The sequence below is a fragment of the Trichechus manatus genome, unplaced genomic scaffold, assembly GCF_000243295.1.
Source record: "Trichechus manatus latirostris isolate Lorelei unplaced genomic scaffold, TriManLat1.0 scaffold00182, whole genome shotgun sequence".
NCBI classification, from domain to species: domain Eukaryota; kingdom Metazoa; phylum Chordata; class Mammalia; order Sirenia; family Trichechidae; genus Trichechus; species Trichechus manatus.
Window position 1 is genome coordinate 638,394 of NW_004444118.1, and position 27,417 is coordinate 665,810.

Sequence of the window (27,417 nt, forward strand, 5' to 3'; positions counted from 1 at the left end):
GACGTGAATGGAGACAAGCCCAGGTTGCACCTTTGCTACTTACGGGGCCAGCAGCCACTTAGTTTGCATCTGCTGAGGCTATGACAGCCCCGCTGCAAGTGACTCAGGGATATTCTCGGGGTGATGGTGGGAAAGGGGACAGGATCACTTATGATGGGTGAGGACAGGCCCTGGCTGCACTTCTCCCCTAGCCTGGTGGTCCTCTGAAGCGATGATGAAGCATGAGAAGATGCCCCGGGGAGCACAGGAAAGGCTTATGGTGCCTGGGAACTCCAGGGTGGAGAGGCCCCGATTGTTTCACTGATTGACTTAAAATGGGATGCCAATCTCCCAAAAGGATACAGCTCTAAAGAGGATCTAAAAGAAACTTAAGCTTGAAGTTTCTGAGAAGCAGCATAATTTTTCTTCCTTCCTGCACTCATTCTCTCTCTCAATTTCTTTCTGTCCCTCTCTTTTCACACATACTCCCTTTTCAAGGCCCCCTCAGGCCAGAGCCAGGCGAGTGGACACCACACCCGCCCAGGTGTACAAACGTGTGCGTGCATGTGCGCGTGCGCATCACTCCTGTGGAGCCCTCTGCAGTGGGGCTGGCCACTCAGACGTTGGTGTGCTGAGAACCAGCGGACGCTGTGCTGCCCAGCTGGCTGCGACCTGAGGGGGCTGAGCTGGCTGCCCGGCTCCGCCTGCTCCGATTCTCCCCTGCCTGGCTTCTTGGGGCTGGGTCATCCATCAGCATCAGCTTCTCATGCTCCTCCTTCAGGAAGAAGTCCACCAACAAGCTCTTCTCTTTCTTGATCTGGTCGCTGATGTCCGTGGGGATATCTGGGATCATCCAGTCCACGAGAACACTCAGGAACATCACAAGGTTCTGTCAACAGCAAGGAAGCGAGGGGTTGAGTGGAGAAGTGCGGCCTGAAGGTTGGTGCTTTGTGGCATAGGTGGGACACTAATGCACTATCACCCACCACTGCCCTGGCAGAGTGACTGTCTTAGCTGTAGTGCTGGTGGTATGGTATAGTGGTGGAGAACATCACCCCAGAATAGACTGACTCCATGCAATCCTGCCTCTGCTACTTATTAGCCAAGTGACCTTCATCAGTATCATAACTGTACTGCAGTGTCATCATTTATAAAATGAGAATAATAACAGTACCTGCCTCGTGGAGTTGTAATGATTAAATGAGTTAATACATGTACAAAATTTACAACAGTGCCTGGCACATAGCAAGGCTGATGAAGTGTTAGCTATTGCTTCTCCCTCACACAGGACTTATAGTTTCTCCTCCTCCACTTCGTCCTCAGACTCTTCTCACATGTCCTAGTCTTGCTTCTTGACTTCCAGGCCTCCAGCCTCTCCCTGCCCAGAGCTTCCTGGGAAATGGCCATGAAGCCAACTTGTCTCTCCAGGGCTTCCACTGTGCTGCTTGAGCCTCTCCTCCCTCTAGCTGGCTCTCTCGGTCCTTCACATCAGACATGGATTTCTGGGTTTTGCATTGAATGCTGGCCTCAGCTGACCCACCACTACTTACACTCTGTTCTCTATTCGATTGCAGCCGCTGTAGTAAACCCACCTGTCTGGGACCCCTTGCATCCAGCTCTCTTTTACCAGTTCTAAGCTTTTGGAATTGTCTTCTTTCTTCTGTTCTGCTGAGCCACATCCCTCCCCTCATGTACACTGGTAGGCTAAGACCACCTTTTCCTGGAAGCATTCTCTGATTAAGTGAATGAGTACGTTGAAACAGTACCTGGCATGGCCCAATAAGTGCTAGCTATTTTTATAATCTGAGTTGCATTCATTTCCCAAGCCACCCTTCAGCTGCCTTCTACTCAATAGCCTCCTCCAGTTGTGGTATTCCTCTCTAGTTGCCAATTATACGCTCACTGTCTTCTCCCCTCTGAGACTGGAGAACAATGACTGAGCCCAGAACTAGGTAATCAGAGCTCTGCTGTCTTTCATACTCAACCTATTCCCAGTTCCCATCCTTTACCTTAAACTCGATGTGATCCTAGGGGCTTAAGGAAAGACTTTGAAGACCCAAGGCCTCTTCCAGAGGCTCCTGGGAGCCTTAGATGCTCAAGCTGCTTCATCAAGTGGCACCCTCTTCCTTTAAACCAGCTCCTTACAGTGAAAGTGAAATGTTACATGTGACATATGGTAAAATGAGGAGACTCCTGCGGGTAGGGCAATTTTTCAAAGCTATCACCCCATCTTTCCAAGGGAAGAAAGGCTGTCTTCTTTAGGTGAAAGACTAGCCGATGGCTTCTCCACTTCCCGGGCTGGGGTCTAGGAGGCAGGATACTTTAGAGCCCTCCAGAGATCTGCCTTCAGGGAATACAAAAGCCCGAGGGAGCTGTAGAGAAAAGAATCTGTACCCTGCTCCAGCCCCACTTGAAGGCTGGCTGTACGGGAGTGGGAATTGGGGGGCCCTCGAGCTCAGAGAATCTCAGTGATGCAATTGGAGCTGTGGCTATTGTCCGAGATAGAAATCGCAAGGCTCGAGTTTGCTATTTATTCTGGGATGGCTAGATGGCTCTGGGGGCCCTTCCCACCAGATGTCTCAGTGGCTAAAACAATGCTAACAAAGGAGGTTGCTGAGAGTGACAGAAGAAAGGTTCAGAACTCGAGCCCTTTCTCAGCTGCAGAGATGAGGTGGGGCTCTTTGTCTGCATTAGGGCCGAGACTCTGGTTTCAATGGCCCTTCCCACTTTGCTTTCTTTGTCTTAGGTTTAAGTGGGACTCCATCTCCACTCTGCAACTTATTCCACATCTGTCTTGTAACCTCATTCTGTGCTTTATTCTCTGCAAAGTCCATCCATTAAAGGAGCCCTCTCTCTAGTCCTCCCTACCTCTCCCAGGGCAGGGAGGCTTCACATCTGCCTGCCACATGCAAAGACCCCTATGTCACAGAAGGCCACAAAAACCTGGAAAAGAGGGGCCAGCAGCACGGCAGCACCATCTTTACCTTGCGGCCTGGATTCTAATTGTCTAGTCCTTATTTAAACAACTCACCTGGAAGATTATGACAAAAGCCAGCCGGGCAGACAGAACGGACCAGTACTGTTTGGAAAACTCATATGGGTTCGGGGCCCATGGTGGCTCTCGGTAATCCTTAAACCTGACCAAAAAGAAAGATGGTGTTAAGGTAAGGGCTTTGAACCATTTCATTCGTTTCGAACCCCTGCTGAGAGTTTGCATTTCCACCCCAGATATAGTGAATCAGAATCTACAGTTTAACAAGATCCCCAGGTGATTCTTACATATAATAAATTTTGAGAATCACTGCTCTACCAGTGATTCTCAGAATTGGTCCCTAACCAGTAGCATTAGCATCACCTGGGAACTTGTTGGAAATGCAAATTCTCAGCAGGAGTTCAAACTGCAATGAAGCTGTTTGAAGCCTGGTTAATATTGGGAGGAAATGAAGGGAAGGGTGGTACTTCTCTGGATTAAACCTCAACATTCAAAGTAGCAGGCAAGCCCTTGGCTCTTTAGAATTAAGAAGTGGGTGGGTGGGTGCATGTTGGGGGATCCATGGCCCAACCAACAAATGTCCATGGAATAAAATGACCAATGTCCAAAAAAACCAATGTCAGCCTAGAAATGCCCTTTCCGGATCTCCTTTCAGCATCCCCAAAAGCTTCATCTGGTGTCAGGATTCTCCTCCCAGGAGTCATGAGTAACGAAGGTCAGTGGATCCATCTTGGCTCCCCACTACCTTGTGGGCTCTGTGAGGGTAGGGAAGGCCCCCAGATGCTTCGTACAGTGCTCTATAGCCTGTGGACTCAAAGAAGATGCAGGCGCAGCCAACAATCCCAGACTTCACTCACAGCCGGCTGCTTTGGGACTGCAGCCATGAGAGAGGGCCTGGGCTGGCTTGATGGCTGCATTCTCGAACTAAAAAGCAAGCTGATTCCAACCAAGCTGAAGGCTGAGTGAATTATGGTGGCAGAGGCAGTCATAGTCATGGTTGGTCAGTGTCCTGTCCATGCTCTGTGCATGCGGTTTAAGAAACAGAATGTCAATGCTTGGCATGAGCTCCTGCCTTTTTCTCAGACACATTGAGAGGACCAGGGCTTTCTCTCAATTTTGCTGTTCATCCCCATTCTGGGATGACTCATGTTAAAGCCAACTCGTTTTCTCTGACTTACATTTTTCTAAGCCTTTTATTTGGAAAAATGACAAGAGCTGGTTCCAGAGGGGCTATGGCCATTCATGGAACTCTTCTCCATGGAATTCAACCAACGTTGATGCTCAGTAAAAGCAAAACAAGCCCTGGGCTAAAGAAAGAGGCGGGGAAGCATCAGGCCAGCCAGCAGTATGTACGGCTATTGAGGAAAGCAGGGGAGGGACTAGCCCAGAGAGGGGCTGGGAGGGAAACTAATACATATCTAATAGGTACTCTGGCCAATCCCTGAGCAAGGAACTTTCTTGGAAGTTTCTCATTTGATCTTTACAACATCCTCAGCAGAACATAATGCCTGTATAACACATGAGGAAACTGAGGCTTGGAGAAGTTAAATTACTTGCACTAGGCCTCCTGGCCAGTAAGATGTAGAGTCAAGATAAGAATCCAGGTCTGGCCAAATTCAAGCTTTCCTTCCATTGTCATAGCACACCTTGCCAACAGATGCAGTGTGAGGGTGGCGGGATTCAGAAACGACTGCTCTTCTATCCCTTCCCTGTCCTGAATGAATGAGCTGCTCTAAAAGATCAATGGTATAGCATGGTGGTTTCCAGTTGCCCAAGGAGGAAGGAGGGAAAAAGAGGAGCCCAAGGAGGAAGGAGGAAAGAAGAGAGGAAAAAAGAGGAAGAGGAAAAGAGATGCACAAACAAAGAAGAAAAAGACACAGGACAGAGTCAGAAAGAGACAAACTGAGAGAGGGATGCTAAGCATTTGACTGAGGCTTGGCAAGAGGCCAGAAGCTGCCCCCTCCACTCCCTACTCCCCTCTTCCAACAGCTGATCACAGCTGTTGAAGCTTGGTTTGACATCCGGATGAAAAGCAAAGCTAACTACAGCCCAGCAGAACACCACAGGATTCACCACATCCACCCGTGGCTGAGGACAGAAGCATGGCCAGTTCCAGATTACCCTTGCTCATGGGAGAGAGGAAGAGCGTGGCTAAAAGAATGAGGGCGTCTGGGGTGGAAAAACTTCAGATTCACCATCCTCCTGCTGCCCCAGCAAGAAGGGTTGGCCAAAAGCAATTCATCCTACTCTTTTCAAGGCTCAGAGGGGAGTGTACACACACAAACCCGCTCCCTACCATGTGGAAACACTTCCCCAGGTCTAGCTCAATCCCTCCTGCTGCCACAAAAGTCCACTTCTCTTGCTCTCTATCTCCATCTATAAAGGAACAGCTGTTCACTGACCTCTAGATGAGAGCCATGGCTCACCCTTCTTTTTCCAGTCTCAAAGAATCCATAAATAACCAAATAATCTAATTCAGGTCCCACCTCTGTTACTAACTCACCATAGCTTTTGGAAATGTCACTTTGCCCTCCCTGAGTGTCCAAAACGTATTTTTAATCTAACAGGCACATTCATCTAATGGAGGCTCTGGGGAAAGATTTACACACAGATATGTCCAGAAATTTCTACTTGAAAATACCCCTGTGCCAATGGGTTAAGGGTGGCTCTGTTAGTGGTTAAGAGCTCGGCTGCTAACCAAAACGTGGGCAATTCGAATCCACCAGCCACTCCTTAGAACTGCTCCTTATGGGGCAGTTCTAATCTGTCCTATAGGGTAGCTATGAGTTGGAATTGACTCGACAGCAACAGGTTTGGTTTTGGGTTCTGTTATGAACTAAAGGGCAAGCTATGCATGCCACAGGGAAAAAAAAAGATCAATTTAATTAATTATGCATTTGTTCATACTTTTCCTCCCAAAGCTAACAGTTTTTAAAAACTGTGGGCTAGAGTAAGAAGTGTGTTTTACATTTATGCACACATACATATATGTTACTGAAATAAAAATTATACAAAACATACTTATCCTTGCGTGTGCAATGTACTGATATTTTTCTCTTCTATTCTGTTCTAGTCTACTCTGTTCTATCATATCCTATCCCATCCCATCCCATTTTATTTCTTAAAATGTTGGTTATGACCCACTAGAATGATCTCATGGCCCACTAATGAACCATGACTCATAGTTTAAAAAGCAGATTCCAGTAAGCCTCTGCCACCAGGTAAATAGATGGTGTTTACATTCCAAAGAATGCTCAAATTTCATCATTTTTGTTTTCATTTCACTCTAAGAAGTCAGGCTGATCAAATATTTTCAGAGTAACTAGAAGACACTAATTATACAAAGAGATAATTAGCTCTAAGAATAGAAATGGTCACATAGGACAGAGTGGCTAATGAACTTAATTGTTTCCAATAGTGTGACCATATTACATTTTGTTTGTTTTGTTTCTAAGTTGACTGAATACATAGCATTGACAAAAGCAGGGGAAAGGGTCTGGTTTGTGAGAGCATTTGAGCTGATGCAGAACAGACCAGAAGTTCTAGTTCCCAGGCTGACTGGTGGGGGACCTGAGCCCTGGGAAGTAGAACTTGTAGTCTATTCCCCATCAGCTCAAATGCCTTCAAAACTAGACACTTTCCCCTGATTTAGGGAGCTTCAGTCTCCCAAAGTCCCACTGAGTGGCCACAGCATTGGGTGAACCCCCAGCTCTGGTCAGCTGCCTGCGTCTGCTGGCTGTGACCCCAGAGGAAAGCAGGAATTTATCCTCAGGGATGTAATTTTAGGGATTGTTACTAGATCTCATCCTAACCCCTACAGCCCTCTTTTATTTTCTTTGCACCTTAACATTAATTTTGAGAGTCCTCCCAAATATTTGGATAAGGAGACTCTTTCAACAATGAATGAGACAGCTACAGTGAATGTCTGAGAAAGGCAGTCTGCCCTTGGAGTAGCTCTGCCAATCTGTAAGACACTGAGTATGTTGGTTCACATCACTAAACCTCACCACCCTAATTCATAAAGTGGAATGAACAAAGTAGGTATCACAGTGCTATATCCATAGAAGGAGCACACTCCCAATCTCTCCCCCCATTAACCACAAATAAAAGAGTACGTGTATGTGTGTGTGCTTGTGTTCACTGAGTGTTAAATGAAGGCACTGCAAGAATTAAATAACACAATACATATGAATGTGATTTCCAGAGGCCTCAGTGGTTTCCACTGGGGGAGAATGACTGAGGTAGAGCTGAGAAGAGAGCCTTTTATTTCCCTTTTGTTCACTTTACCTTTTTGGTATATATATATGTGTGTGTGTATATACATATATATTTTTGAATTACTTTTATAATTAAAAAGTTTGTATTTTTAAAAGAAGAATATAATGGCAATATGTAGTTGACCAAAATATACTTTTATATCAAGCTTTCAGAAGCAAAATTATAGTGTTAAATGAAATGGACTCATACATAATAAGTTAAACTGGAATAAAAGTTAACATTATATTTTAACTTTAAAATTACATGAATATTTTATCTACAGTGTGCTAACTTTCTGAAAAACCACACTAATTTGCTTCAATTTATACATTACCTAAAGAAATAAAGTTTCCATTAACTCAGAAATACATTGCCTTATAATAAAGCAAATCCATAGAACAATACCTTAAAGGTTCTACAAGTTCATTTTATATTAATGTGTAGAAAAATATCTGGGCAAAATACACTCAAATTAATCACCCTGGTTCCTGCTGGGAAGATGCCTGGGGCTGGGCAGGGGGTGGGGGTGGGACAGAATTGCAGTGGTCAAAGGGGTTTCAGATATATCTCTAATGTCTAAACATTTTATGAAAATATATTAATATATGTGTCCTTAAATATTAATTTTTCAAAATCAGAAAGGAACCTTTGAAGATTATCTCTTCCGAATTTCCACTTTTCCACTTTTTACAGATGGGGAAACTGAGAAGAGAGAGTACTGGCTCATATGTCCCCATTCAGTCCTCACTTGCAGTGGTTGAGAGGGGTATGGCGGCGGGTGGTGATCAGTGACCTCCTGCCACAATTCATCACAACACAAAATCACTGAAAGCAGTGAGGGGGACGAAGTAACTAATTGAGGAACTGGTCATAAACAATCACTAAAGCCTTTTTTTTTTTTTCAAATGAGGTTTTGGTTATATTGTGAAACAATTACTAAATGCCTTTCTCAACTCCAAACAGTGGTATCTTATATAAAAAAAAATTAAGTAGCGTCCATGGAAATTAATGTCATCTTAATGCTGAACATAATTACATACAATATTTTCATAGCATCTGAGCTACTTAAAACTGGCTTCTGAAATTGGCCTTTAACAAGGGAAAACAGTGCAGGCAATTAGGAGCTAATGAGAACCATGTCAATCCCGGGGTTGATACAGATCAGGAAAGGCAACACCCAGAAAAGCTGATTCTACCTCTGGTTTCAGCAAGGAGCAGATGTGAGGCCACCACAGGCTGTCAGGGAACCCGCCCCTTCAAAGACTTTTCACAGGACCTTGGAACTTGGAAGTGCTTTGGGTCCGAAGAAAAACTTGGCCGTGGTCACTCAAGGGTGCTGTTTCTGAAGGCGCAACACCTCCAAACAGACCCAATGGGTTGGCTGTGCCCAGGTTGGCTCCTTGAGCTGTGGGGCCCAGGTCACTGTCCCTGCCCTGCTGATCTCTCTGTCCCCCTCCAAATGAGCCAGCAGCCCAAGCCACCATCCATCCTCCAGGACGTGGTGGCCCTTCTACCCTGTCAAATGGTCACTAATCACGCCTGGAGGTTGACATCACGAGGCTGTTTATGGAGTGGCCCTGGCAGAGCAGTTAGATGGCTGCAGCCAACGTTGCTCCAAGAATGCTGGGAATGCATCTCAAATGGGCAGCCGGCGACTTTTGCTAACTTTTATTGCTATTTTTACGATACTTCTATCCCTGGCGAGGCTGGGTTTGAGCCGGGGACCTTGGTTTTATTTGACCACATTTATCTCCAGAGGTTACTGAAAGTTAAGAATATAAAGGGTCATCAAGTTCCCAACACTATTTGCCAGAAAATCAGGGCAAACTCTTCATTTCCCACCACAGAAGCAGTTCCACACACTGACTCCGAGACTAGCTGTAGAATTCATGCCTGTTTCTGTCTTTGCGTCTGCTTCTTAACAACTCGTTGCTGTCGAGTAGATTCTGACTCATAGTGACTCTATAGGACAGAGTAGAACTGCCCTATAGAGTTTCCAAGGAATGGCTGGTGGATTCAAACTGCCGACTTTTGGTTAGCAGCTGTCTGAGTTACCTAGTGCTGCTATAACAGAAATACCACATGTGGATGACTTTAACAAAGAGAAATTTATTCTCTCACAGTCTAGTAGGCTATAAGTCCAAATTCAGGGTGCCAGCTCCAGGGGAAGGCTATCTCTCTCTGTCGGCTCTGGGAGAAGGTCCTTGTCATCAATCTTCCCTGGTTGAGGAGCTTCTCAGCACACAGATCCCAGGTCCAAAGGATGTGCTGTTCTGGTTCTCCTTTCTTGGTGGTATGAGGTCCCCATGCCTCTGCTCAATTCTCTCTTTTATATCTCAAAAGAGATTGACTCAATATACAATCTAATCGTGTAAATTGAGTCCTGCCTCATTAACATAGAGGTAGGATTTATAACACATAGGAAAATCACATCAGATTTGTGTCATGGACAATCGCACAATATTGGGAATCATGGTCTAGCCAAGTTAACACACATTTTTGGGGGATACAATTCAATCCATAACAGCAGACAAATGCTTAACCGCTTGTGCCACCAGGGCTCCATACACACAGTATCTCTCTATCACAGTCCCTCCCTCATTCTCAATCTCTGTCTTTCTCAAACTCTCTCTCCTTAATTTCTTACAGCCACTGGCAGTTCCTGGCTTAAGAATACATCAGAGGTTGTGTCCTCACTTCCTAAATCCCCAGAGGATTTTGTGACTCGGACAAGCATGCAGTGATACTGCAAGGAGGTCCCACCTGAGGTAGAGATATCTATCAACAATTTTTATTGATCTTGTAAATGTCGTCTATTTAATATACCCATTTAATATGTTATATCTAGATTATATGCCAACCTTATTCTCTAGGCATCTGCGTATGTGATAGTAGGGCATCTCTTTATTTTAAATGTAACCCTTAATTTTCCCTAGTCTTCACACTGTAATCAGAAAGGTCATGCCGAAGCAAATGTTTGATCTCATCATTGCTCTCTTAAACCCCTTCAGTGGTCTCCCACACACCTCAATATGACCAACATGCTCTTCTTGATCTGGCTTTTGCTTTTTCCTTTAGTGTCTTTTCATAGCTTACCTCTCTCACTCTAGCTCCAACTACCTATGGTTACTTCCAAGGAGTCGAACTTTCTTATTTGAAGGACCTAAGCACACAGTAGCCCCTCTACCTGAAGCATGTTACTCTCCCTGGACCTCCTTTACCACCTGACACCCCTACCTCCCACCACCCTCTGCACCCCACTTACCACTCAGGTTGATTTGGTCATGTGAATGAGGAATTGCAACAAGATTATCACTGTGGTCATTCATGCACTGTTCATTCTTCAGGCCTCATCTCCCTTGATACTGCCCCTGAACACTTAGGTCTCAGTTAGGTGCATGGCCCCCTCGAAGGGCTCTCAGCTCTCTGCAGTTACCCAACTGTAACTTAGTAAAACTGTATTTTAATTGCTCAGTTTTAATTACTCATCTTCTCCATCTGGACTCCTTGAGAGAAGCACCGTATCTTGGTCCTTATTATACGGTCCTTATTATATAACCAATGTCAAGCATATAATAGAGCCTCAAAAATATTTACATAATGAACCTGTAATCTTCACTGATATTGAAAGTAATGAAAAATGGTGGGTATGGCAAAAGTCATTTCAGTTTGATCCTGAAATGACCTATTATCCTCAGATAAATTTTCTTGGCATAAAATAGAATTAAAGTGCACTTCCTGAGTGCCAATCTGTGGCAGAATTTTAAAACTGGGGGGGATATTTGTGCATTGCATTCTCTTAAAGAATTATCAATATGGGATCAAACTGACAACAGCAACTCAAAAAGTTAGATAGGAAGCTTAGGGAGCAGTGAGTTTACATTAATGGGGCAGGAACAATTTGGAAAAGGAGGGTGAGAATGGTTGAAGAATGCAATGAATGTCTGAATTGTACATGTAGAAGTTGTTGAATTGGTGTTTGTTCTACTGTGTATATTTTCAACAACAACAAAAAATAACTTATTTTTAAAAAGAAGGGCATAGAAAAGCCATGATCCCAACTCATTGCATGGAAACAATGGAGAGAAGACTACCAGAGTTTTAGAGCTGGCTGGGATATTCAGTGAGTCTGGAAGTAGATACAAGAAAGCTTACTCTGATCCACGTGTGCTAATACCTGGTATCCTGAACATTGGTTGTTTTGGCTGTGCAGTATCCATTCACTTTAATTTCCCACTACTCCAAGGTCATGTGCTTTAGATGGAGATGACTACCCACTGCCCCCATTCCCAGAGGATTCAGGCTTGGCCACTGAGAGCATCATATTCCTCTGGCTACAGTGATTGATTGAAAGTAGGTGTATACTGATCCCGGCCAATAGGAAACAATGAGACTTTTGCTGGGGTCGTTGGGAAAGGGGCCTGATCTTTTTTCCCTGCTAGACTTGAACCCAGTATGATACTGGCCTGTCATTGCTGGGAGTCTTATGGAGCTTTAAAATATAGTCAACATTAACTGGAGTAGAGTTGAGAGTTTAGACAACATTGATTGAATCATGCCTTGTCTAAAATTAGACCTACTCTCAACTTTCAACTATAGGGGCCATTAAATTCCTTTCTTGGTTAAACCAATTTAAGCAACTGTTGCTTCTGGAAAGCATATTCCAGATATATTATTAGAAGTTACTAGAAGTTCTGAAGGTCAGGGGCAAGGTCAGAGACACTTGGTTCTCTGTTATGTGACAGGTGCATCTAGATCAACTAAAGGAACAGATAATGTTATTCTTTCCCCACATGACAAGTCACACCCATGTTGCTCCCCACTGCACACAGGGGTTGAAGCCTCAGTTCCGGATAGATCTGTGGTTTAGTTCGGGATCGTCTTCTTGGGAAGCTCTTCAGCTGTCTAAGCCTCAGTTGTTGATTTTTTTGTTTGTTTGTCTTTCATGTACAATGAGGAGTTTCAATAAAATAATATCTATGATCCCTTCCAGTTAAAAAAATAAATTTCTAATTCTTACTTTTCAGTATCTGTTTGTTTAATGCAAACCGTTCTACTGACTTTGTGGAATTTGCTGGAGCAGACCTAAATGCCACTGGAAAAGGCCAGGAGCTAGTACCATCCTCTAGAGACCAACATCCAGCACCATGGAGAGTCTGACACCCCAGTCAAACAGACAAGTGGCCACTGGGCAGTGCATAATCTAGTAGCAAATCTGCCTGCAATGCAACTTTAGTCCAAGTCAGTCTCTTTACAGCTCCACATGTCAATATACCTGTAACATCTAAGCTGATGCAAATGGGATGGGTCTGGTCCTGGATTTTGCATCTTTTCTTGGTTGGCTAGAGTTGAACCCTAAAGTTATTGCTCCTCATACCAGAATATCCTTCTATTTAACTCACAAATTGATAAGGTTGTTTAACTCAGCCACCTGCATTAGGACGAACAATTCATGTTCTCTCTATTGTAGTCTCAAACTGTGACTCCACACCTAAACAGCTGTCTTGAAAATGGTTGACCTTGATTACCAAGGCATCCCAGTTGGGAGAAACATGACAGACATGCCCAAGATCATCACTGCTGCAAATACAACTGAAAACAATGTTTCCTGGGTGAGGGCATTGGCAGCTTCTACATCAGACACTACTGGGGATGGTTGGAGAAAGCCCTAAATATCTAACAGTGGTCCACAATACTTTACGTGCTGTTGTTTTTGTTATAATACTTATTGTTTGTTTGTTTGTTTTTTTAGTAGATGAGGTGTGATTTTTGATCAAGTCCTGTATAGGGACTATCATTTAACTGAGGGCATAAAAGGGTTAAAGAGTTTATTCCCCTTGGCTCTTCTCTTTATTTTCCCTTCTTGGGTAAATAGTGGAGAGTTATCTATTTCTGGCTTCACTTATCTCTGTGCTGATGGATTTCAATCATGGCTATAAGCTGGAACTCTCTGGAATTCCAGTTTAGTGTGTCTATGATTTAGGTGAAAATTGCCCCTTGTATTTCCTACCATCGCTTAAATTCATCGTTTAAATGCAACATGATTGAAATAAAAATCATCATATATATCAAGAAATTAGATTCTCTTATCTTCCCTGACTTTGTTAATGGAACCACCTTTCACCAGTCTTCTGACTTCAGTTCAAACTTTTTAGACATCATTAACTCAGCCTGTCTCTTATGTCTCTTGTCATCAACTTTGCAATGTATTACATGAAATAGCTCATCTTTTCCTTTCCTCTTAATTCTTTCTACCACCCTGGCCTATGCCCACCATGGTTTATGTTTGAATGATGCAGTAACTGAGTGGCTCTCCCTGAGTTCTCCAGGTTCTAGTCCATCTTCCTCGATTTTCTTAAACCCTGGACTTCCAGAAGAATGAACAAATCTATCCTGAAAGAAGTATAGCCAGAATGCTCCTTAGAAGCAAGGATGGTGAGACTACATCTAACATACTGTGATGGTTAAGATTGTGTGTCAACTGGGTTGGGCCATGATTCTCAGTGTTTTAATGTAATCATTCTCATGATTGAATATACTGTGAGTAGCCAGTCAGATGAAAGACAGTCTCCTTGGGGGCGTGGCCTGCATCTGAATATAAGCAGACGTTCTGGCTTTTTGATCTCTCTGGATCCTGCGGCTGCTTCCTGTCATCTCATCTCCCGTTCTTGGGACCTGAGCTGTCAGCTTATCTGCAGAACCTAGGATTCGTCGATCTGCACAGTCTGTGAGGGGGAGCCCTGCTCTCCGACCTGCTGATCTTGGGCTTGCCAGCTTCTGCGGCTGTGTGACTTGGGAGAGACCTCTACCCTGATTCACGGACTTGGGACGTTTTAGCCTCTACAATCTTGTGAGTTGTTTCCTTGATATAATCTCTCTCTATATATATATTTATACACTTTACTGGTTTTGCTTCTCTAGAGAACCCAGCCTCAGACACATACTTTGGACATGTTATCAGGAGGGGCCAATCCCTAGAGAATGACATCATGCTTGGTAAAGTAGAGGGTCAGTGAAAAAGAGGAAGACCCTCAATGAGATGGATTGACACAGTGGCTACAACAAATGGGCTCAAACACAGCAACGATTGTGAGGATAGCGCAGGAGCGAACAGTGATTCGTTCTGTTGTACATAGCATTGCTATGAGTCAGAACGAACTCAACAACAACACACCTAAGAACAACAACAACAATGACCCTTTACCCTATCATTCCCTGGCACTGAAAAGGTCAGTATCTTCTTGTTGTATCACATTAAAACTCCTGTGTGATTTCAGGGCCTACTCCTCCTACCTATTCAAATTCAGCAACTGATTTGCTTATACTATTTTAGAAGTTTTACATAAGTTGTATTTTCAATATTATTTCCCAAGAACTCTCCTTGCTAACTACATTGTCTAGCCTCTAAGTGTTTATCTAAGACCCCAAATTCATCGCAACCCTAATGGCTTTGCCCATGCTCTCTTTCTATCTAGAATGCTCTTCCTTTCTGTCCTACAACTCTTACTGGCCCTCCTTTCTCTCCAAGCACCCACAATGCTCATGGTCCATGCTACACATGAACACTGAATGATCTTATACTTCCTATCTCTTCTGCTTATTTTCTTCCCAACCAGAACATAAATCCCTTGAGGGTGAGGACAAGGCTGTATGTATTTCTTTGTCTGCTCCATAGCATCTAGTAAAAGGCACTTAATAAGTATTTGTTGATTTAGCAAAGCTGGTTTTATAGTGATTCAGGGTGGGAGGTGGGAGAAAGAGGGAAAGGAGAATGATTGAATCCTAGATCATCCAGAAAATTATTTGGTGGCCTCACAAGGCTAATTTGCTGCTGGTCTTCGACTGTGCTCCTCCTCCTGATTACTTTACCTGCAGAATTGAACCTCCTGGCCAAATTGTGAGTTTTCTGGCTGTGTTCCCTCCTTCAGCTGGCTGACATTGAAGAAGGAGAGGGTGTGGTTGACAAAGCCATGCAGAGTCCCATTGTGACTATAGAAGTACTGGTACACAAGGCGGGGAATGAAGTCGGAGGTGACGGCGATGACAAAAGCCTGAGGGAAAGAACCACAAACACTTGAGGGGTGGTCAGGATGGACGCTGTCCAGGTCCTCAGAGTTCATCTGGCTCAGTGATCGTCCATGCTTGGATTCCCCATCCAGAGGTGCTACTCTGACGTGGGAGGACATGCGTCAGGCTTAGGACCCTGGTCCCTGAGGCCATGCAACTGACTTGCTCCTTTTCTATCTCTGATATGTCTAAGTAAATCCACCAGGCAGTGGCTGTCACAACCACTGCAGTAAAGGATGCTAAACCAGTTTGGACCATTTGGTGCTGGAGAGATTATGCTACCTCTGAGATACTTGAATTGGCATTGGTATTGGCCAAGTGAAACACATTGGAAAATTTTCTGAAAAATTCATCTATATTGGTGAGAGTGCCATTTATGTGCAATGGGCAAGGATATTATGTGGCAATGTACATCCACTCCTGAGTGACACCAGCAAGCCAGGAATGCCAATGATATGATTCCATAGTTCCCTCAATTTGACCATTATTTCTCAACCCTTTTTCGTATACCATCTTATGGAAGTACGTCATCTTTTACCCATTTTACTTAGGAAAAGTGAGACATAGAGAGGGAAGGAGAGGATCCTGCTAGATGGAACCATACATACCCAGAATAACCTCTGGCCATATATATATAAGTGACCTATAAATGTCTACAGAGCAAACCAAACAACAAATGAGTGATTGGATGTTTGAATATGGATGTACTTTCTGCAAAGAAAATCTTAAATCTTCTCGGCAGATGTTTATACTCTATTCTGTACCAACAGTTAAAGCCTTTTAAAAAATACGTAGGTCAGAAAATGTTTTCTAAATGTATATGTGAATATGGATGGTTATAACCATATTTGAGGATGGATAGCATATTTATGATAATTATAGCTATGGTTTACTTAGCACTTACATATGTCTGTTCATCATCTCATTTAATTTCCAGAACGATCCTATTTGGTAGGTGCTATTATTATCTCCCATTTTACAGAGAAGTAAACAAATCTTAGAGAGGCCAGGGAAGTAAAACTTGATGTCACTCTATTCTATAGATGGCAAGTGGTTAAGACTCAGGGCATTTTTCTAGTAGACATAACTTCAAAGTAGCTACTGATCTATTTCCCAAATGGGACTTTATTTCTAAACCTCATGATGTGTGCTTCCTGTATCCAACATATTTGTAGCCGAACTCAAAATGAAATGGGCTGGTTCTTTCTGTCTCCTCACACCTCTCCATCCATTTTATGGTTCTTAACAGGGAATCAGATTAGAGCCAGAATCAATGTTTCCCAAGGGAAAACAGGCTGTGGCTTTCTTGGTGTGTACTGAGCTGGCTAATATTTCTTTGGGAGGTAGAGTGATAGGCCCTGCCTGGCCACCATGGGTACAGAAAGCAAAAAAAAAGGGGCTGTTGGCTTGGATCCAGCAAGATTTCCTCTGGAAATATGGATATGTCTGGAAAGGCAGTTAAGGAGGTTACAACAGGTAGGACTCCTCTTCTTCCATGTCCTATCTTAACCTACACAGTGCCAGAGTCCATGTGGATAATTAAGACTTCACACTGACAACTTGGAGGAACTGTACTTAGGAATTGCAGCCTGGGCAACGCTCCAAGTATTGTTTAGCTCAGGAGTAGAGAAAGAAAGAAAAGAGGAAAGGAAAGAGATGGATAGATATGTGGAATTCTTTCCTCATTATTCTTGGCTCTGAGGAAAGATCTGATTTTGGCTCTTAGGGCCAAGGTATGCATTCTGATGGGTAATTGCCTTTCTTTCTCTTAGGGAAATATGAAAAGTAATGGCACGGCTCTGGTGACAGCACAATGAGTTAGAAGGCATGTATGTACTACTAACCAGGGGACTGGCTTAAATGAGGCTCAAATTGGGGGTGGCTAGGAGGTAATAAGGGTCAGTGTCCTGCTTGGAACACTTCATCTCTGGAAAACTCTTCTCCACAGAGCTAGGGTGTCATGAATGTAAGCACTTACATTGATGATAACGGAGAACTTGCCGATTCCGGAAAGAATGTCAAACCAAATTCCTGTAAGACAGAAAGGAAGGCATCTGGCTCACTCCCACCCTTGGCCCCATGATGACAACGCTGCAGCTCAGGGTGACGTTTTGCAGGCAAATTTCCAGGGGAGGATTTCAGGGCCCCCTAGGAATGGACTTGTCTGGAACGGCTTAGGTGCACCCCTGTCTAGAAGCTGGGAGGATGCGTGCAGGTGGATAAAGAACCTGAGGATATGAGGATGAGGAACTCAGTGGGGTGAAGAGGCAAGTGCTTTCCCCAGTCTTCTTGATTCCTGACATAGTGTGGGGATAGTGGCAGGACACAAGGTAGAGGAGGGAGGGAGGAAATGGGAGACATACCGATATCTTTGGTTCTCACAGCATCTGGCCGTCTTAGCTCAGTAACAAATTTCTTTGCATCAAGCCGCACTTCGATGACATTGTTGAGGAGGGCAAATACAGGAGCCAGAGGAAAGGAGGCCACAAAGAGGGTAACAAAACCAAACTGGATGACTAGGAGAGAGAAAAGGATGAGAGGCTTCACCAGAGAGAAGTGGGACTTGGATCAATTCTGCATCGCAGTTCTGGCCTATTGTCTTTTCTAACTGGGGTCACTTTCTGTGTTTTTCTCTTGGGCTCCCTTTTGTCCTGCCCCACAGCCATGGGTATTTCTTTCTCAGTACATTCAGGCCCATTGGTCAATGCCATCACTTGAGAGCTATGAAAAAAGAAAAAGTCTTGGCTATCTTTCTTCCTTCACATTTTACCTCTAGTCATTAATCCCATTCATCTAATTCAGGGGTTGGCAAACTTTTTCAGTGAAGGACCAGGTAGTAGATATTTTTGGATTTGCAGGCCATTTGGTATTGTTGCAACTATTCAACTCTGCCATTGCAGAGTGAAAGCAGCCATAGATAATATGTAAACAAATGGGCTTTATTTACAAAACAGACAGCAGGCTGGATTTGGCCCCTGGGCTATGGTTTGCCAACCACTGATCTATCTAAAAAAACAGAAAAATCTCCCAAATTTGGTCTCTTCTTCCCATACCCATAATCACTGCCTTTATGTAGAAAGTTTATTCATTCATCATACATTTACCGAGAGCTCAGTAAACATCAGGCAGTATACCAAGTATTTAAGGAAGAAAAGGTTAAGTCTTGCCTTCAAGGAGCTGTGTTTTGAGGGGAAGGGGGAAATATACTCCAAGATGTGCAACAAGGTCTATGTGTTTCAAGAGAGAAAGAAGAATGTGCCAAAGACAGAGAAGGCCCAAAGGAAAAAGAGTTCAAGTCTATCCAGGATGGGGACACAGGAAAATCTCCATATGGAACACCCAATTCAGTCTTGGAGAATGGGTCCACTTCCCAGGAGACTGGGTTAGACAGAGCATCCCAAGCCAAGAAAGCGGTATGAGCCAAAGAGTGGAGGCATCCTGTGCCAGTCAGACGACTATAAGGAGTTCAGGCCCTCTTCATTTCCACCTGGATAACTGCAATACCCTCCTAATAAATGGTTTCCTTGTTACCAGTCTCCCCATGCCCCTGTGGTCTTGGAAACAAAGACCCCAGCAATCTGTTCCTGTCACTTTCCTACTGTTATAGGTTGAATTGTACCCTTCTAAAAGGTATGTTGAAGTCTTAAATCACAGTACCTGTGAGTGTTGACCTTGTTTGCAAATAAAGTCTTTGAAGATGTTATTAGTTAAGCTAACATGAGACTATACTGGAGTAGGGTGGATCTGAATCTAATATGACTGGGGTCCTTATAAAAACAGGAGAAGAGACACAGACACACAGGGAAGACAATCATGTGAAGATGGAGGTAAAGATTGAAGTGATGCATCTATAAGCCAAGGAACATCAATGATTGCCAGGAACCATCAGAAGGTGGAAAAGGCAAGAGAAGATCTTCCCTTAGAGCCTTCAGAAACAAAGACAGCCCTGCTGACACCCTGATTTTGGACTTTTAGCCTCCAGAACTGTGAAACAACAAATTTCTGTTGTTTTGTGATACTTTATTACCGCAGTTCTAAGAAACGAATATACCTACTCAAAAAATTTCTGTTGGTTCTCTTTGTTTACAGGTTGTAATCAAATTCTTTATCTTAAGATGCAGATACTTTACAATCTACTCCCAACCTGCCTTTCTAGCATCATCTCCAAAAAATTTCGCAACAATCATCACGCGCCTACCATCATGCCCTGTGAACTTCTCATTCTTCTGATTTTTCCCTGACCACAGTAGGTCTTTCCATCCTTTTGTGCACAAACATCTATTCTCTAGCTGCCAAACGTCTATGCATCTTCAAGATCATTCAAATGCCACCTCATTGGTGAAATCCATTACTCTCTTCTCTAAATCCCACCACTCTTATTTCCTGCCTCTGTTATAGCCATCACCCTGTGCTGCTGTGATCGATCTGCTCATGATCTAGCCCCCATTAGAAAGACAGGGGCTTCAAACACTCTAGAGACTCAATACATGTTTGCTGATGCAAACACAGTCCTGAATCCCAGGGAAGTCACAGTCTAAAAGAACTTCCCTGCATGCTAAAAGCAAGTTATTTAACTTCTCTGTCCCTCAATTGCTTCAACTGGAAATTGAGAAAATAATCACAAACCCATTGCCGTAGAGTCAATTCTGACTCATAGCAACCCTATAGGACAGAGCAGAACTGCCCCACAGGGTTTCCAAGGCTGTAAATCTTTACAGAAGCAGACTGCCACATCTTTCTCCCATGAAGCAGCTGGTGGGTTCAAACCACAGACTTCAGTTAGCAGCCTAGTGCAAATCGAGGAAATAATCACACCTACCTAATAAATTGTCAAATGATATTACATACATAAAGTTCTTAGGATAATGTCAGACACTTGATAATAAATGTCATCTATTACGTGTAATTTTATTCTTATTGGAATAAATATCACTATGTACAGACAGCTGCAATGTATACTGCATATATATGCGCTTGTTGTCAGCTGCTGTTGAGTCAGCCCGACTTATGGCGACCCCACGCACAATGGAATGAAACACTGCCTGGTCCTGCACCACCCCCATGATGGACTGTAGACCGAACCGTTGTGATCCATAAGGTTATCATCGGTTAATTTTCTGAAGTAGATCACCCACTGTTTCTTCCCAATCTGTGTTAGTCTGGAAGCTTTGCTGAAACCTGTTCAGCATCATAGCAACATGCAAGCCTGCACTGACAGATGGGTGGTAGCTGTGCATGAGGTGCATTTGCTGGCAGTTGAACCCAGGTCTCCCACATGGAATGCAGAACTCTAATTGAACTACCAATATCTCATATCCTTACATTCTAAACAGACACACATTTAAATGAAAAAGAGAATCGGGTTTAAGCACTGAATGAGAGGAGACTTGACTTCTAGCTCTGAATATGTTTCTAACTAGCTGTATGCCCTGAGGCAATTCTCTTTGTTTCAATGGGTATCAGCATCCTGGCTGAAAAACTGAAGGGCCTGGTTTAAATTCCCTTTAGGTCTGATTTGCTGTAATACAGAGATTTTCACTCTCTTGGACAAACTTCAAGATTCTAGGATATTCAAGTAAAGAATGAAAAAAACAAAGTGGAGGGGGCGTGGTCAGAACTATACGTAAATAAATTTTCTCAGAGGGATAAGTCTAACTGCAGAAGTTTCAAGAAAGAGAACATGTATGGAACTTTACCCAGCACAACTGCTTTAGATTGGCAGTTTGCTTAGGCCCACAGTTGTGGGTCACTGCTTTTGCTGATCCAACCCTGTTCAGTGCCATCATCTCTGATGCCCAATGGACTCGCAGCAGGCCCTAGGAGACTGGAAGGTGCCAGGTGATGGCAAAACACTTGCACCTGAAGGCAGAGATCTGTCAAGGTTGAACCCTTGGAATGGCCTGCTGACTAGCTGGCTGAAAGGAACGGGTAGGGAAGGAAGAAATCTTCAAAAACAATCTCTGGAAGCCAGCTTAAAAGGCAGAGTTTATAAGCATTTTTTACTGAGGAATTCACTCTGCACGCTGGGGTAGGGGAATGGAGTAGGGATGGGGAAGGATGGGGAATTAACAAGGAAAGCAAAACAGATGTTAGAAAAGTTTTATAAAACCTGTAACATGATGTCTGTATTGAGGTATACATATGAATGCATCTTTATTTGCGGAGTTCTAAGTTGGTCTTCTTAGTTCTAATGAGCACAGCTCTACTGGGCAAATGTTCTTCTATCACAAGTGACTTCTCCTAGAAGAGCTGTGTAAACTCCCCAAAGTCCCAGCAAGGGTTTGTCAAGGAGACCAATGAGGGAGAGAAAAGGGTAGTCTCCTTCTGAGTGATTGCAAATGAATACAACATGCCCTCACCTCACTCATGGAAATGGCACTTGGAAATCCAATGTCCTTCCAGAATTACAGAGAAAATGTGACTTTCCATTTACTCTTCTCTCTGTCCATGAACTCCAGAGACGGACATGAATGCTTCCCCTCTAGGGTTGGCCTGATGGTTTGCTCTTTTACCTTCACAAACTCGCCAGAAACAAGCTCTTTTTTGTCCCTTTTCCAGTGCTGGCTTGACACTCTGTAATAGTTCCCATAAATTGTTCTGACCCCATAACAAAAGGTCTCTTCTCTTTCTCTCTTGCCATGCTAAGCCTGGAGTGACAGGACACTCCTATCGCCACCTCTGCTGTCACTTCTGGTTACACTAGACAAAGAGAAGCCACTCTCTGCAGATGCTCCATTGCTGCAGGTGTTGCTTGCTTGGACTGGGCACCCTGAGCATTCCCAGGGATCAACCCAAAGAGGCAGAACCAAATAGGAAGCTTTGCTAACAAAACCATAACCCTCTAGTATGCAAATGCCAAATACAAGACTTCTCTTTTCAGTTAAAGGTCTTTAATGCTGTATCAGATGGAAGTCCTTTGGAGCTTGCTTCATAGTGAGCCTGGCCTTCACCAACACCAAGATTTCTAAAAACAACAAGCCTCTATTAGTATAAGAACAACACCGGAAATCCTCAGCGCGCTACATAATAGAAGCCAGCTTGCCTTGACCAGTAACAGATTAAACCTGGCCAAGTCAATTAGGGAGGAATCCATAAGCTGATTTTTAACTAAATCTTTCAAAGCCTGCCGCCAATGCTCCAGAAATGCCAACCTAGAGGTACAAATACTGGAAATAATCCTAGACACAAACACCATTCGCTTCTCGCTCTCCAGCCCTGAGGGTCCCTTTAAAATAGCCACCAGCCCAACGCTGTCTAATGCTGGAGACAATTAAATCATGGGCCTAATTACCTGGGCTCAGGTTAAAACAACAAAGAGGGGTGGGTTAAACTAAACAAGATGGCATCCCATAAGGATTTTCCAGGGCAATCTGCTTAGAGAAGAAAAAAAGTATATCAGGGAGAACAGAACGGACGGGTCAGGATGGATGGGAAAGCTCTCGATGGATACAACTCTTATTTTTCATTCATTTATCTAAAATTATTTAGTGAAATTATAACCCTCCCCATGCCCCCCCACAACCCACCCACCCACACACACAAAAAATCCCAGATCCTTGGCCTGGCATTCAAGGCTCTTTATGATCTGATCCTAGCTTATTTTGTGATTATCTGATCCCACGCTCTGTGCTCAGGGCTAATATTTAGCTGGCGAAGTGTTTGGCTGCTAACCAAAAGGTAAGCAGTTCAAATCCAGCAGCCGCTCCTTGGAAACCCTGTGGGGCAGTTCTACTCTGTCCTATAGGGTCGCTGTGAGTCAGAATCAACTCGATGGCAACAGGTTTGTTTGTTTGGTTGGTTTTATGTTTGGATCTCAAGTTTTCCTGTTTTCCAACCATTCCAAACCCATTTGTACATTCCCAGACTCACCATACTTTTGTTCAAATTTCTGAGCCCTGAACATAAAATTGTTGTCTATAATTTCCCTTCTCTTCTTGTCTGCTGAGCAAATTATTACTTATCTTTCAGGCTCAACTCAAACCTAACCTTCTCAGGAAATCTTTCCTCCACCCTCCTCCACCCCACCATCTTGCCCAGGCCAAATTGGGTGCTACAGGCATCTCTCCTCCTCACTCCCATAATGCCTTGCAAATGTCACTCTAGTCTTTGTTTATTTCACTTGTTCCCTAGACCATAAGTCCCTTAAGACCAGTGACTATATATGATTCTTTTCTGAGTCCTCGCTATCTTGTATGGTACCTAACACATGCTCAAAGATGCTCAAAGGTTATCTGTTTAATAAATACATACTTATTTTCACCAACTGTAAAACCAAAACAGAAACAAACATAAAAACAGGGGAAAACTAAAATGGGCAAATAGAAAGCATTGTACTTAATGATGGTGAGGACAGGCTGGGACATGAAGTATTAACACCTCCAAGTAGCAGTTTTCATTGCTGTAATTTGCACAGAAGACTTCCAAGAAAGTTGGAGTAAAAATAGTCGGAGAGTCTAATTCCAATGTAAATGATTGCCCTTTTTTTTTTTTTTCTTTTTTAGCTTTCTATAGTTTAATAGTCCCTGGGTGGTGCAAACTATTAACTTGCTTGGTGCTAACTAAAAGATTGGAGGTTCGAGTCCACTCAGATACACCTCAGGAGAAAGGCCTGGCAATCTACTTCTGAAAAATTAGCCACTGAAAACCCTATAAAGCCCGGTCCTACTCTGAACCACCATGATGGCAACTGGTTTTGGTAGTTTAATAAAAGCAACATAGTCTGCTGAAAGGGATTGAAAACCAGGGGCTTAAGAATCCTGCCTTCATGAGCCATGGGTAAGCAATGCAAAGGAGTAATTGAGGGCCACATTGGTGTGAACTTGTCTTCTGTCACTCAAAAAACAGTTATTGAAAAGAGTCAACTAGAAGCAATCCATTAATACAAACACTTATGTCAAAACGCAGCAAGGGAAGGTCATTGCTGTTTATTTTATTAGCCCATATTTCAAGGCTCTGCCCGGTGATATCCTTTTCCTACAGGCAAGGGAATCTCAGCACAGTCAAGAGAGTGCTTGGAGTAATAAAACAATGTGTTGATTGATCATGTAAACAGGATAAGATAGTGAGAAGAAAGGGCATGAGCTGGATCCTCAGCATGGGCCTCTGTAGCTTAAGACAACAGTAGAAGGCTTGACAGAAGTATAAGAGGGTCCTCATGTCCATCATTCATCATTCATTCATTCATTCATAAAGCATTTACTGTGCACATTCTATATACTGAGCACCATGTTCATTGCTAGGGAACAAAGATGAATGGATTACTGCATCATTCTTTAAAGAGCTCAGAGTTCAGAGGGGAAGATGAACATGTAAAAAAACATGGCAGTGTCACATAATTAGAACTTAATGGCGGCATTAACGGAGTGCTAAAGAGCACTGGAGCAGGAGTAACTCACTCTCACCAGTGGACCTGTGCAGGCTTCATAGAGGTGTCGCCCACTGGGCTTGACTTGAAAAATGGATAAAAGAGCATTTGACTTGAAGTACAAGTAAAAGAGGTAAATGAAAGCTTATTATATGGTTGATAGTTAAGATCTTTCCTGAAAATCCACTGACCCAAACGCACAAACAAACACTTAGAAAATAAAGACAATGAGTGGAATTCCCTTTCAATCTGCATGGAGTCACCTGGGGTTTATACAATGGCTGAGCTCAATTCAGAAACCCTGGGAAGTCATAACAGGAAGGCACAGGCTTGAAGTAACAGCTAAAGCATTAGGAGTTTACTTCTTGCAAATCAATGAAACACAAATGAGCAAGGCACATTTGGCTCTTAATTTTCTTTGTTTCTTTGTGATTAAGAAGGCTCTGTCCCCACTTTTTCCCCATCCACATCAATCATAAAATTTTACTTTCTTCAGATGTAGGGAGAAGGACCAAAGACCTCTTGAGAGTCTGGCTACTCTAAGTACTCAAACTCTACTGATAATAGTGGATCTCGGGTTGATAGTGTGATACAAACCAGTCTGTAATCAGCCCTATTCTCTGCCTTTGGAGCAGAGACCTCAGTCATGAAAGCCTTCAGAGATGAGCCCTGCTGATGGCCAACAGAAAAGGGCAGGAGAATGTGATTCGCAGCCACAGGGAGGCTTAAAGCCTGGACACTATGGTCTCCAGGAAAGATCTTCCTATTGTTCCCTTTCCACATCCCCTGAGTAAAACCCCAAATGCTCAGAGGTCACAGAGCTTCACTTGACATTTCATAAACATCAACCATATCCAGGCACCATGCTCTCTGTTTTCCTACAATAATCTTCACCAATATGTGTTATTATATCCATTTTGCAGGAGAGAAAACTGAGTCTTAGAGAGGTGAAATGACTTTCCCAGAGTCACACAGCTAATAATTGATGAAGCTGGGAAGCAAAGGTAGGTACCAATGCCACCCAAGTTCAGCGTCCTTTCACCACACAAAAAAGTAGTCAGCCCTTACTGCAACAGTGTTCCTTCCCCTGCCCTAGCTGCCCTCACACATCTGAGGTTTCCTTTATTGGATCTTCTCCAACCTGGTCACCAATCTTCTTGTCAGAGAACTAACTCATACTGATACCATATCATCTGGAGTTTGTATAGATGCATTTACTCTCCGAAGTGCCTTCATTCACATCCACAAGTCCTCTGTGGCTGGCACACCACAGTTGTCCCTGTTGTTTTCTGGGTCATTGCTTCTGTCTGGCCCGCATTTGCGCCTCCTCAAAAGTCTTGCATCAGTGGACCTAGATTGGCCTCTTAAAACTAGAGAGACTAGAATTGGTGAGAGCTACTGATTCACTTCCTAAATGCAGGGAACAGCCTGGAGAATTCCCAGTAAATGTTTACTGAATGAATAAATGAATGACCTGGCTCACTCACTCTTGTTTACTTTATCCACCTGGGAGATGGAAAGTGAAGGCCAGTTATTTATCCATCCATTTTTTCATCCATCCATCCTCTAATCCACCCATTTGAGCTCTGGTAATGCAGACAGTGAGGTAGAAAGGCAATGAGACTAGCCATGATTGGAAAGATGTTCCCAATCAACAAATCATTACCAAGGACCTTTGTTTACTTTATTCCTTTACTCCTACCTTTTCCCAAAAGGCTGGGAAAAGGTCAAAAAAAAAAAAAAGAAAATACAATTAGGTTTATGCAATAAAAATGGAGAGGGGGAGGATAAAGAGCACAGAAAGGAGGAAGAAACAAATATGCAAACTCGGATCCATAAAGTGCCTATGATTAGGTATCAAAGTTTACTCTGAGCATCCTAGCTGTTGGAATAAGAATAGAAATGGGTAAGTGATGTAATTCTTAGCAAATTTTAAACTAAAAGACTATCCTTCATCTATTCATTTATTCATTTCTCAAGCATTGACTAGGTGTCTCCTGGATGTCAGGAGCCTTCTAGTACACTGCAGGGTGTAGCATCCAGATATACTTTTGGCTTTTTTCTTCAGTATTTATAGGAGGATGGCCTCTAGTATGGGTAATGCCAAGCAATGTATGTCTCAGAAGCAAAAGAAGAGAAATGATCTAAATTCACCTTATTTCCCAGAAATACTGGAAAGAGGCCCTGGATGCAGCCTGAACTGTGTTTAAATGCCTTTTGGAAAAGGTAGGTGCCTGATTATTCAGGGAGATGACTCAGTTTGTATAAACAGGATGGCTCAGGAAAAGGAATTTCCTGGTTCTTTGGGCTATCAGCTTGTAGCTCACATGCTTGGAGTTCACTGGGACAGAATATGCAGCCTTCAATGCTGATGGTTTTGCAGACATTTTTTAATATTTCATCACTTACAACTAAGACACCCTTGGGATGAGTTTTATACATCTAGCCTTTTTGGTAAGTTTGGAAATTACCTAGTGTGGTAATGTCTTCCATGACTGTCTTAGTCATCTAGTGCTGCTATAACAAAGATACCGCAAGTGGGTGATTTTAACAAACAGAAATTTATTTTCTCACAGGTTAGGAGACTAGAAGTCCAAATTCAGGGTACAGCTCTAGAGGAAGACTTTCTCTCTCTGTCAGCTCTGGAGGAAGGTCCTTGTCTCTTCTGGGCTTCTTCTGCTTCTGGGCAATCTTCATGTGGCTTGACATCTTGACATCTCTCTTCCCCCATCTCTACCAACTCGCTTGCTTGTTTAAT

At 43.3% G+C, this 27,417-nt stretch overlaps 1 protein-coding gene across 1 annotated transcript in view; it reads right to left on the minus strand.

Annotated features, from left to right (window-relative positions):
* Window positions 1-595: 595 nt before the first annotated feature.
* The window catches only part of ANO2 (anoctamin 2), a 448,737-nt gene continuing 421,915 nt past the window's right edge, over window positions 596-27,417 (minus strand). The window contains exons 22-26 of the mRNA XM_012558707.1: window positions 17,659-17,811; window positions 17,274-17,326; window positions 15,098-15,279; window positions 3,011-3,116; window positions 596-868 (exon numbers count right to left, since the gene is read on the minus strand). Coding sequence (XP_012414161.1) covers window positions 596-868; window positions 3,011-3,116; window positions 15,098-15,279; window positions 17,274-17,326; window positions 17,659-17,811 — 767 coding nt within the window. The remainder of the gene's footprint in view (window positions 869-3,010; window positions 3,117-15,097; window positions 15,280-17,273; window positions 17,327-17,658; window positions 17,812-27,417) is intronic.